At 37.0% G+C, this 12,193-nt stretch overlaps 1 protein-coding gene across 7 annotated transcripts in view; it reads left to right on the top strand.

Moving 5' to 3' along the window:
• LOC131071660 (pre-mRNA-processing protein 40A) overlaps positions 1-12,193 on the top strand; it is a 149,052-nt gene that overhangs the window by 114,760 nt on the left and 22,099 nt on the right. For 5 of the 7 annotated variants that reach the window (XM_058007589.2, XM_058007591.2, XM_059210912.1 and 2 more), the window contains 7 exons: positions 10,344-10,424; positions 10,527-10,619; positions 10,698-10,751; positions 10,846-10,962; positions 11,101-11,199; positions 11,365-11,412; positions 11,496-11,588. In XM_058007589.2, coding sequence (XP_057863572.2) covers positions 10,344-10,424; positions 10,527-10,619; positions 10,698-10,751; positions 10,846-10,962; positions 11,101-11,199; positions 11,365-11,412; positions 11,496-11,588 — 585 coding nt within the window. The remainder of the gene's footprint in view (positions 1-10,343; positions 10,425-10,526; positions 10,620-10,697; positions 10,752-10,845; positions 10,963-11,100; positions 11,200-11,364; positions 11,413-11,495; positions 11,589-12,193) is intronic. The other 2 variants (XR_009112556.2, XM_058007590.2) reach the window with 2 other exon arrangements.

The raw sequence follows: 12,193 nt of genomic DNA, 5'->3' as shown, positions 1-12,193 counted from the left end.
TCCAACCACACCTTTGGCACAAAATAGAGAATATGTACAATATATACATGATAGCCAACTTGACTAAATCCATTATGTGGGATCCCAGAGTTGGATTAGTCAAGTGGTGACATTTTAAACCATCAAACCCTTGATAGGGCAGCGAGCACACGGTTTACAAATATTTTTGTACAAACCAATTTGCAAAGGAAACCAATACAACAAGTCAACTGGAGAGCATCATACAACTATTGTGCACACCTCCCAAAGGTACAGTACGGACTAAGAAGGTACAGTACGGACTGTTACATAAAGGAGAGGAAAAACAGTCATAAAAGCCAAAATTCCATGATTTTATTCAAAAGCTCTTGCTTATACAATCACCAACTCTTTCCAAGGCAAAGGGAGGCCTTATATAGTTTCTCCAGTTGGTTTTTAAGCCCCAGTACGGACATGAGGCTTCCATAACTTCATTTTGCAAGAAAATGACAATTTTGATAACTTTTCAAGCCAAATGACAACTTTCTTGCTCAAAAAGACATTTTTGACAATCTAGCCTTATCAACTTGTCTAAACAACTTAGACATGCCAAAAAACACTTAACATGTTTCAATGCTCTTGAAGGTATTAGAAGACCTTTTTGGCAATTTTGCACATTTTTGCCAAAAATTGTCAACTCAAAGCCTGAAGGGCAAAACTTGATCTCTAGAGCCCAAAAAGAGATCAAAACCACTAAACATGACACAAAACAACCTAACACAAGACATTACAAACAAAAAAACATTAAATACTCAAAAATGGGAGTTTTACTCAACTAGGTGCTCCTGCACCATTTAGGCTTGAAGCAAAACAAAAATCAGTGCAATATCTCTTCTAATAAGTCCAATCCCTCCTCTAAATCAGTCCAATCTCTTACCCAAGAACCAAACCCTCAGAGGAAGAAGCAAAAACTGAGCAAATGAAAATGAAATAATGGCAAATCAATTTGTTGTGTTAGTGTTTTGTTTTACTTTTTAGATTTTAGGTTGAATTAGGGTTTTAGCCTTCACATTGGACGAATGATCCCGACTGGCGCGAGATGCCTAGCTGTCCATAGGATGTCTGAGGGACCTCTCAGATGTCTCCAGGCCATTTCAGGTTCAACTAGGCATTCCCACGCAGTCCGGGGATGTTTCTACAGTTTTTGGTGAATATTTGTGATGTGTGTTTTATGCACATGCAAGCATCGGAATAAAATACCAAAGTACTTTACCCTCTCTTGAACCAAATCACCTTAGATGCTAAGGGTGAGATCAACTAAAATGATTCCAAGGTTTCTACAGCCAGGTCTTGATGAGTGGGTAACTCAATGGTCGATGTGAATTGCTGTTTTCACTTGGGGATTTACACAATTGTTCAAATCAACTTCGCTTATCATGAATATGGAATAGGTATGCTTACAACTTAGGATTTAGCAATAAAGGTCTGGACTTTATTCTAACAAGACTTTCTAAAAGAAAAAGGGAAAAAGGGAATAGGGTTCAGAAATTCTGTTCTAAAGCCTAGAATGCAAGAAGTGAAGAACAAATTCAGTGGAATCAAACTAGGCAAGGTCTCACCATCAAGTCGAATAGATTTTGACACAATCTTAGTGCAATCATCTAAGGTATATGTCATAGATTTTCAAATTACTACCATCAAACATTGATACCAACCAAGTTGATGCATAACAATGGACATATAATAATTGAAGTCAAACTCATAAAATTCCAGTTGACCACACACGACGCACTTACAATCAGCAAGAGGCTAGTAGTATGGATGAATGGATTCCACACAAATACATTCAACAAATTCTTTCATTCAATCTAACAAACTTGAAAGGAAATTCTAATCTAAAATTCTTATCTAACTTGGAGGAATTGAGAACCTTGAATGCAAGACAACACTTAAACAAAAATCACCATCAAGTCGAACAATGATTTATATTCAAATCTGCAGCATCTACCAACAATTCTCAAAAATCTCTCTCTTACAAATGAGAGGCAATGGGGTATATATAGAGTCTCATACAAAATGGATGGCCAAGATTAAATCAAAATCAAGGGCAAAGATCATGGCAACACAACCCTAGAGTTTCCTAGTTGGGGTTTACATCAAGAAAATGGAGCCACCAACATATGGACCAATAGAAAGACACCTAGTCATCAAATATGGAATCTTCTAGAAGGTTTCGTCCTGCATCTCTTTCTCTCACAGCATAATCCAAGAATTTAGCCAATACAAAATCTAATTCTTCCATGGAAAGGCTGGGTAAGGTATCCTGTTGTAGATCAATCATGTCCAACACATTCGAGCAAGCATCCAAGGTGTTCTCCCAATTTGGCATGAGCTTCTGCAAATTGTAGACATGAATCAACAAAGAAACTAAGTCATCCATCTGACTCTTCTTCAAAGAGTCCAATTGATTGAAGTACATGAACTTCATCTTGTCTCTCAATTTTGCTTAGTGTAAACCACTGGCTTCACTGACATCAAATCCCAATAATTCCTCAATTGAGACAAGGATCTTTGACTGAATAACGTGAATTGATCCTTCCATCTTTGCACAATCCTTTTGTGCATGCTCATAAGTTGATTTCTTCATGGCCAATGAACAATACGAGCCATGGAAATCGTATTTGTCTCCATCGTGCACAATATTCTCCCTGATCAATGTGGACATGGGAATTCTCTTCAAGGCTCCGAGGCATGGAATAATCTTCTCCCGAATAGGTTGTAATTCCTCCCAAACTCCATCCAAATACTGTATCCTGAATATGAGCACTGTTGTCCTGTCAAAAGCTTGAACAAAGTGAGTAAGGATATCATCCGCCTGTCTCTTCGTATCTTCAATCCATTTCTCCACTTCGAAGAGTGTATCTCTCATTGCTTCATAATCTGTATGTAGTCCATGATCAATTGCAATAGGGGAAATAAGGGTGGGATTCTCATGCCTTATCCCTGCAATGTACTCTCTAAGTCTGATATTTTCTTCTTCATACTTCTCTTTCTTTTCTATCTCTCTGTCCAATCTTGCACTGATTGCCTTGAAGGTATCACCAACTTCTTGGAATTCCTGTTCTTTTGTAGTACGACCAAGGGCAATTGAAGTAATCTGGAAATCCATGGGAGTAGCAACATCCTTCGTCACATCCCCAATAGGAACAACTACTTGCGCAATCCGCATTCCTGTGTCATCTCTAGCTATATGTGACAAAATCTCAACTTTCTTTGGTTCTTTTTCCTTGTTGCTCCTGGTTAAGTAGTCATCAATGTCGTCAATAGGCTACGCCTCTACCATCTTCTTAGTCATCAATGTCGTCAATAGGCTGCGCCTCTACCATCTTCTTACTTTTCTCCATACTCTTCATCAGCCATTCAGGAATAGCAACCATCTCCATACCATCATCGAGACACATCTCTCGATCAAGCTCTCTCAATGCCAAGATAACATCATCATCATCATTAGGATCATCCCTGGTCAAATCATATACATTCTTCCCCAAACTAACCCTCCAAAAGGACAGTAGGAGATCCCGACTGATCATCATCTTCATTAGGTGGAGCAGATGTAGCTTTGGCATATAAATCTTGAACATTCTCTGATAATATCACTGTGTTGGAACATTGTTCAATCTCTTTGTTCTGTTCTGGCACTTCAAATTCCTTGATTGATGAGACACTGAGGGGAGGCGAAGGAATGATAATTTTTTGCTTCTTCTTCTTAACCTCCTCAATCTTCTTCCCTCTAGCCTTGACTTCTCCTAGTGTGTTCTTCCTTTGCTTGGGGGCTTGACTTTCCTCTTCTGCATGAATCCTTGTATCACTGATAGTTCTTTGATCATCTTCGGAAGAGGATTCCCCCTGTTTCATCTTTTCATATGTGAAGATAACACCCATATCAACTAACTTGTTCATCTGACTGTCTACCCATCCTTGGGAGAAACTCAAGACTTCTCTCATCAATACATTCAAATCTATCACTTCTTGTTCTGACCAATTAGGCAACAAAATAGCCTTCTTCATTTCATTCTCATACTGTGGATGTGTGTGATCCTTGTCATCTTATATCTGATCAGGAACGAAGAAAAGTCCACACCTCATGAAATCTACGAACATTTTGGACCACATTCTTCTTTTCACTGCTTGCTCGTCCATCAGGTTGGCCCAATAATCTTCTATGTCCACCTTGTGAATGAACTTATCTCCCTTGATCCTTCCAACTTTCTTATTTGGATCAAATCTTTCTCTTCTCTTGTATGTCGCAAGGCGATAAAATGCAAGTTCTTCAATAATTGTGTTAGCTGCAGTGGTAGAATGACAAACCTCCAATGCCTTCCCTACTGAAATAGGAAATGTCATCCTCATTCTATGTTTGTCTTTCTGGATAGAATCAAACTCCAGAAGCTATCTCACCACCTCAAGTAGTATTATTCTGTCTGGAGGATACCTAGGAAGCTTGTAAGGTTCGGATTGAAATCAATGAATCCTTAGGTATGTGAAAGTGGGAAATTGTATGTACCATGATCCATACTGCTCAATAAACTCTGTTGCCTCTTTGGACAACCTCTTGTGAATTCTGCCCTGCAACATCCGAGTGATACACATGGTGAATGCATTATTCAGTGTCTTATAATCTTCAATTTGATACATGTTCAGTTGTGGATAGCATTCATAACTCCTGTACTGCCCTTGTCCATTCCTGACTTCACCTCTGCATATCAATCCTTTATAAGTAAAAAATCGTGCAAGTATATACACGAGGGAGGTAGTCATGGCAAATGATTTGGATCTCTCCACATTCTTTAGGTGAAAATCCAGATTGTCACTTATGATTTTTGACCAATTGATCAATGTTCCTTTCAGACAATCCTGGATGAAATAGAACATCCATCGATCAAATATTGCACCTTGTGGCATCCCCATCACTCGGTTAAGCAGGAATACTAGTTGCTATATTCCTCTTTGAAATTTGTGCACATGAGTGTCTTGGGAGCCTTGGAATGATGAGCCTTAGGTTTGATCATCCACTCCTTGTTCACTATGGTGTTGCACGCATCCATCTTCTTCTTATATCTTTCTTCATATTCATCCTTGGTCCTATCTTTCATGTCTACACCATGTGGAATTCCGAACACCTCAACAATTGCATTCTCAACAAGGTAGGCAATGATGGCACCCTTAGGAGTCTTGATCATTCAGAAGCGAGGATCATAACATCGCGCACACTCCAAGATTAGCTCGCTGCACTGTATGGATTGCGGGAATCCTTTGGCCTGATAAATACCACTCTTCATAATGTTTGCATAAGTAGGGGAAGGAATCTGGCTTCCAATTCCGTAGATCCACTACCGCATCTGGTCCATGTTCAGGAATGCATGTTCGTGTCTGTAATCTTCTTCCATCTGGATGACATCTTGGATTCTGGATAGAATCTCGTCTCAACTATCCTCTGTTGTTCCTTCGGAATGCTAATTCCGGACTTCGACATTGCACTTGTATGAATCTGGAAGTTAGAAACTTCGGAAAATTTTTTTGACAACAATTTTCAGAATTAAATAAGTTCTGATTTCTTAATGGTTTGGACAATTTCAGGGATAGAGATTAGGGATTTTATCCACATTCTCAATGAATTCTGAAAATAGAACAAAATGTGATAACACTAGGGTATGAAACCCTCATGAAATTCATTAAAATCGTCAATTTCAGACTTAACAAAGTCTGAAGTAGAAATTTTATGAAAATCAGAGTACAAAGGAGTATACCGGATCGGGAAATGAACTAGGAAAGGTGTGAAAAGTAGTGTTTTCACTCAAAGGTTGTTGGAGGACACCTTCCCAAGGTCAACAATGGCTGCCCGCAAGTTTGAAGACAACTGCAATACTACAAATCAGTCACTAAAAACATGTTGCAATCACCCAAAATGCGCAAACTTGATTAAAATAACTTTCCATGGTGAAAAGAATCGATTCCGGGTGGGTATATATGGTTGGTAAAATAAAAGTTTTCTGAAGACAAGTCTGAAAATGTGTGTTTCAGACTTACCAGCACTTTGCAAAGTGATAAGAAACCCTGGGAATGATCCCAAAATGGTGTAAAAATGCCCCCTCCAAGTAAATTCGTCAAAGTTGACAAGTGGCTGGAAATGAAGTTTTCTGAGGACAGCCTGCAACAATGGCGTCTCAGACCTGCAACAGCACTGAAAAGCTCTGAAATTTCACTTAAAACCCCTCCAAACAGCCTTTAGACAAAATCGTCTTAGGTGGAAATCAGCTGGGAGCAAAGTGTATGTCTGAAAAATACACTTCCAGCCAACAATGGAGGTCAAGAATTTTCAACAAAGGAGGAAATAATCAGGTCTGAAAGCAACAACAACAAACTCCCAGCAATGGCGCCAACAATGATGAAGTAAATGCACCCAAAATGGAGGCAAATGATGTTCCAAACAAAATCGCCCCACTTGGAGAAGTAGTGCTACCCTAGCAAAATCGCCAAAATCTGAAAATTAGTCTTCAAACACACTCCAATGGGTGTCAAGAAAAATCGCCCAAGGTTGGAAAGGCAGAAAATAAACAATGAAATCAACTTTCAGCCTCCAAGGTGTCAGTTGACACTTCACCAAATTTGCCCAGTTGGAGAAATTCGCATAAATCAGCAACTTAGCAATCACACTTGGCAAATATAATATTATTATATTGCTGGCCTTCCCTTCTTAAACTAGCTTTCACCTCAAGTTTTCACCACACAAGCAATGTGGGATAAAACTTTGATACTTATACTTGCCTGGGGAAAATCAATTTGCTTCTAGAATGTGAAAATCGTTTAATGTTTATTGTAAATCATTTATTAATTTCTTTTTTATTTTTTAAATAATCGTCAACACTTGTAAAAACAATTACATTTGGGGTCAATTTAAAAAAAATATTTCAAAATTTAGATCAAAATTGACCAGGGGAAAATTGCCCCCTATTGGGATAAAAATCCCCAATGAAAACTCATTAAAAATCATTAAAAATGTCCTTGGGGGAAAATCGCCCCATTTTGGGATAAAAACCCAACAAAATTTTATCAAACTTGCACAAATCTGCCTCCAGGGGAAAATCGACCCTTGTCTGGACTATCTAGACTCAAAAATGTCAAAATCATCATTGGTGGAAATTCGCCTTATGTCTGGAATCACTATCTGCATTAAAATCCTTAAAATCTTGTCATAAATGCATTGGTGGAAAATCGATAGGCATTAGGAATCATCATTTTAGTCATCATTAAAGTCATCTATAGTCCTGGTGGAAAAACGTGGGTCATCAGGAGGATTTCCCACACACAATCAAATTTATACCTCCCTGGTGGAAAATCACCCCATGTCTGGATTCTGAGTGGGGGAAAAGAGAGGTCCATCAAGAATCCAGTGGAAATTCAGCCCCCATTAGGATTTTGAGTGAGGGAAAATCATGGGTCATTGGAAATGTGGGGGGAAAAGCACCTCCCATCATGAATTTTGACATTTTGACCCTTAGAATATGGATTTTTTTTCAGGAATTTAATGATTTAACCACTCAAAATCATCTGGACACTTAGGATTTTCAATAAAACGCATCGGGACTTAGGCAAATTTACCAAAATTCGAGCAAAACGAAAGGAAACCTATCGGGATAAAGTGCAAAATCAACTTGAGGAACTTCCTAGGAGTGAGAAAACAATTCCAAAAGGTCCTAAAACACCTAGGCACTTAAAAATCACTGACAAGGACGTTCAAAAACATGTTAACGCTCAAAATGTCTACACTAAGACAAAAATTAGGATCATTCAAAATCTCAACTTTTACGCACTTGATCTTATAACTTCAAAAACCCTAAACAACAATTAGGCATGATAAAAAATCCGAGACTCGGGCTCGGGAACTCAATATTGCCCAATACAGTGCCAAAACCCTAAACTAACCAATGCAAAAAGCAAGAAAGAGGGGGTCCCCGTTTGCAATGGGGTGATGTGTGAAAAGGTCACAACAAGACCATAGGGGTTCATCCTCATACCATCTCGCCATCCTCGAAACGCCTAGGTGATGGGGACGTTGGCTTTTAGGGCCAGGGACACATCCTCGTGTATCCTTGAATTGAAAAGCTAAATTGAAAAGGTAAATGGAATAAACAATTCGCTGTGTAAACTGAAACAAAGTACTTGTACCACAAAATAGATGGACTTAGAGAAAGACATTGTAGACACCTAAAAATGGTCAACGCTTGCGGGATCATATTTTAACATTTGTGCATTGCCTCATTTTAGGTTTTTGCGTCGCATTAACATTTCTCCTATGTCACGCACTTGGTCTTTATCATTTGCGAGCATCGAGTCCTTCTTCTGCATTCTTCAGATGTCTCGCTTTCGAATTTGGTCTTGTCGACAACAATCTTCAGTCATGATTTTGGTCGATCTTTGTCCTTGTCAATCTTGTCATATTGCGATCGATTTGTCATCGATCCTTGTCCTCTTCAATCATGTCAATTTGGATCAATTTGTCATTGTTCCTCGGCACATTTATCAATCAAAATTATTTATCAATCAAGTCATTTATCAATTCAAAATCATGATCGATAACAATTATCTTCAATCAAGGACCTAATTGTCATTCTCGCATTGCTAATTCATCTTCTAGGGTTTTATGATTTAATCATTTAACCTTGTGTGTCATTTCTTCCTATAGGATTAATAAATTGTTTATTTATCCTAAGTCTTCTCATTGCAATTAAATGTTCATTTAATTGGCTAATTATTCCTCTTTTTGTGAATTAATTAATAAATGACAAATTATTAATTAATTCACCTAATTTCTTAATTCCTAAATTCTTAATTCTCTAATTTCTTAATTTTCTAATTCCTAATTTCAAATTCCTCCTATTTCTCTCCTAAATTCATGGAAATGACATGTCAATTTGTCATAATTGACAATCAATCAATTTTTGACATAGAAGTTGTCATAATTTGTCATAAATCATCAATCAACAAATTTTGCATAGAAAGTGCATAATTTGTCATAATTGACATAATTGATTTGCAATTTCCATTTGAATTGAATCATGCTAATCTTGTCATCTCTCCAATTCTTCTATAAATTGGATGAATTTCTTCAATCAAAATCCCTTGATTCTTGACCCCTAATCAGATTATCGAATTTCTAATCAATCACGCTTCGAGTACTTTTGAGCAATTTTCTTATCTACTTGCTTTCAATCATGTATGTGCACTTGTAGGTGAGATCCACAACCAAACTATTTGAAGAGGAAAGAAGAACAATGGAGCCGCATGAAGGAAACATTTGGATTTACCTATGGTTTGCATAGTATTTACTTTTGAATGTTTCATCTTTATGTCTCTATTGAATGTGTTTAGGATAGATCATTGCAATTGTGCTTTCGTGATTGAGCTATGACTAGTATGTTTATCTTGCTTGTGATGATTTCCGAATTCCTAGCTACAGACACATATACAAAAAGTGGGATTAAGGCAAAGATTTGATGAAGTTTTTCGGTTTATGAAGGGAGCAATAGCCAACAGGTCCATAAATTAAACCCACCAAAGGAATGAAATTGGAAATGCACTCAGCCTTCAAATCATGTCATCATTTGCTGTTTTTTTTCCTTCATGTGGTGGATAAAAGTTGCAGCATAAACAAAATGACTAAGGTTTAAAGCTTTTATGGGGTAAAAATGTTGAACAAAAACCCTTAGAAAATCATCTCTGCAGTTTTAAATGCTTGGAATTTGCTTTGGTATCACCACATCATCACTGGAGTTGGCTGGATTCGAGGAACATTCCAGGTGTGAGAAATTCAAACCTTTGTCAAATCCATAGGTGATTCAAACCAAGATCTTGTTCCAGGATGTTTTGTACCCATAATTGGCTTGTATATGTGCCGATTCAGCAACTTAGTCTTAATGGTGATTTTTTAAATAGTCAAATTAGCTTGACAACGTTACTAGATCTTCTTGAAAGAAATATTTGACAAAAGTTAACCTTTGGTAACATTACAAAAGTGAACATTGAAATGAGAAATTTTCTTTTGATGCTATATGGAGTTCTCCTCATACTGACTATGAACAATATATTAGATTTGTGTTATTCTAGTGAGTTGGATAATGTACTAAATTTGCTTTGGGAATTTTTTGCCATGAGTTAAAAATGATAATTATAGAAAAGCAAACATTTAACTGAGATTTTTTTCTTTTAATTCCAAATGGTGTAATTCATCTCACAGTAACTACAAACAATAGATTATATAACTGCATTTAATTGCTTCAATCATCACCTCAGCAGCGTAGTGAATCTTAACTTATGTTTGACCATAGGAAAAGGACAAAGCACGTGAGCAACGGAAGAGAAATCTCAGTGAATATAGAGAATTTTTGGCATCTTGTGATTTTATCAAGGTGTGCAATAGTTTGATTTTGTCGCACAAATTTCTTGTTCTAAGATTGTTGCTTTTACAGCAGAAGGATTATTCATGTCTTCAATTCATGATTACATGACAGGGCAATACACAATGGAGGAAAGTGCATGACAGGCTTGAAAAGGATCAGAGGTGCTATCAGATAGATCCAATAGATCGACTAGAAGTTTTCCAGGTGATGTTACTTGTCATTTTTCGTTGTAGATTTTCTAGTCCAATAGCTCTAAATATATGGAATTTTGAATGCTTTCAGGAATATGTACATGAGCTAGAAAATAAAGAGGAAGAAGAGAGAAGGGTTAAGAAGGCAAGTACAGAAATCGACATTCATGTTTAGGTTATATGATAGTTACATGATGATGCTTAATTTATTATAAGAAACATTATGTTTTGTTATGCAGGAGCAATTGCGCCGTAAGGAACATAAGAACCGTGATGAGTTCAGAAAGCTGATAGAAGAGCATAAATCTTCTGGTTTGCTAACTGCCAAAACAATTTGGTCTAACTATTTTTCAAAGGTATAAAAATGATGAATAAATTGGCATTAATTTAGTTTTCTCTGTAAGCGTGTGCAGCAGAACTTTCCATATAATATATTTCATTCATTAGGGCTGGCTTTGGGATTTCAAGTTAATTATTGGGTTGTACGGCTGTAGGTTAAAGATTATTCTGCATATCAGGATGTGGCATCAAATACATCTGGGTTGACTCCAAAAGAGTTGTTTGAAGATGTTGTTGAAGAACTGGAGAAGCAGGTATGAAACAACTTACATTTCAAGATGCTAGTTTAGATCTGGTTGCCAATGTGTTTTTACCTGAAGTTATTTGAGTTGGGAGAACAATGTCAGCATTTTGCCTGTTTTTTATGTATGAGCATTGTAATTTTCTTTTGAGTTGACAATTTTTTTCTTTTATTGCAGTATGAAGCTGATAGGACAAGGATAAAGGACACTTTGAAGATGATGAAGGTAACTTTTCTGTGAGCTGCAGTGCTCTTTTGATGCTTAGAACTTCCTTCAAGTGTTTCCTAATTTTGTATGATTGTTTGCAGATTGCAATAACATCAGGTTCAACATTTGACCAATTTAAGGCTGACATGGCTGAAACAGGTGACTTGGCAATGATATCTGAACCAAACCTTAAGGTTAGTAACTAGTTACATGTCCATATAGCTGTATACTTGTAGGATAACAATTACAGTATTACCGATCACTTGGGGATTTAAATGCTGGTTTTGTCTGCAACCTTTAGTATTTTGGATGTTGTTGCAGGTATAGCATGTGTAATTTGTTCATTCTTTCCTTCTTTGGTATCTTTTTTTTCTCTCCACATTTTAAGTTACTGCTTTCGCATGGAAACATATAATATAATATCATTTCTCATTAATCCATGCCTAGTTTCTTTGTTAACATTTTATGGTTGTTTTGTTAATAACATGAGCAATGATTGGTAGGTTTATGATATTGTATGCTTGTATTCAAAAGACATATCTCCCCTTGTGAATGCTTCTTCTGAGTTTAAAGACTTCTCAGAATTCCTTCAAAGAGATTACTTCAAGTCTATTTTCATTTCTGAATAAGATTTAGGAGTGGGGAGGCTATGGCCTCCACAATATGTTCTCAGCCTTCTTGCAAAGTAGGAGTAGAGGGTAAAGCCTTTGGTCTCAATACATGAGCTGCAAAAGTTTTGTTATCAGAATGCAAGGAAAACTGTAGTCAAGGCCAAGTCAAACTTGTTGCTCAAAATGGA

This window comes from Cryptomeria japonica, chromosome 9 (assembly GCF_030272615.1).
Source record: "Cryptomeria japonica chromosome 9, Sugi_1.0, whole genome shotgun sequence".
NCBI classification, from domain to species: domain Eukaryota; kingdom Viridiplantae; phylum Streptophyta; class Pinopsida; order Cupressales; family Cupressaceae; genus Cryptomeria; species Cryptomeria japonica.
Note: the sequence above shows the minus strand (reverse complement) of the source record. Positions and strands in the feature narration are given on the sequence as shown.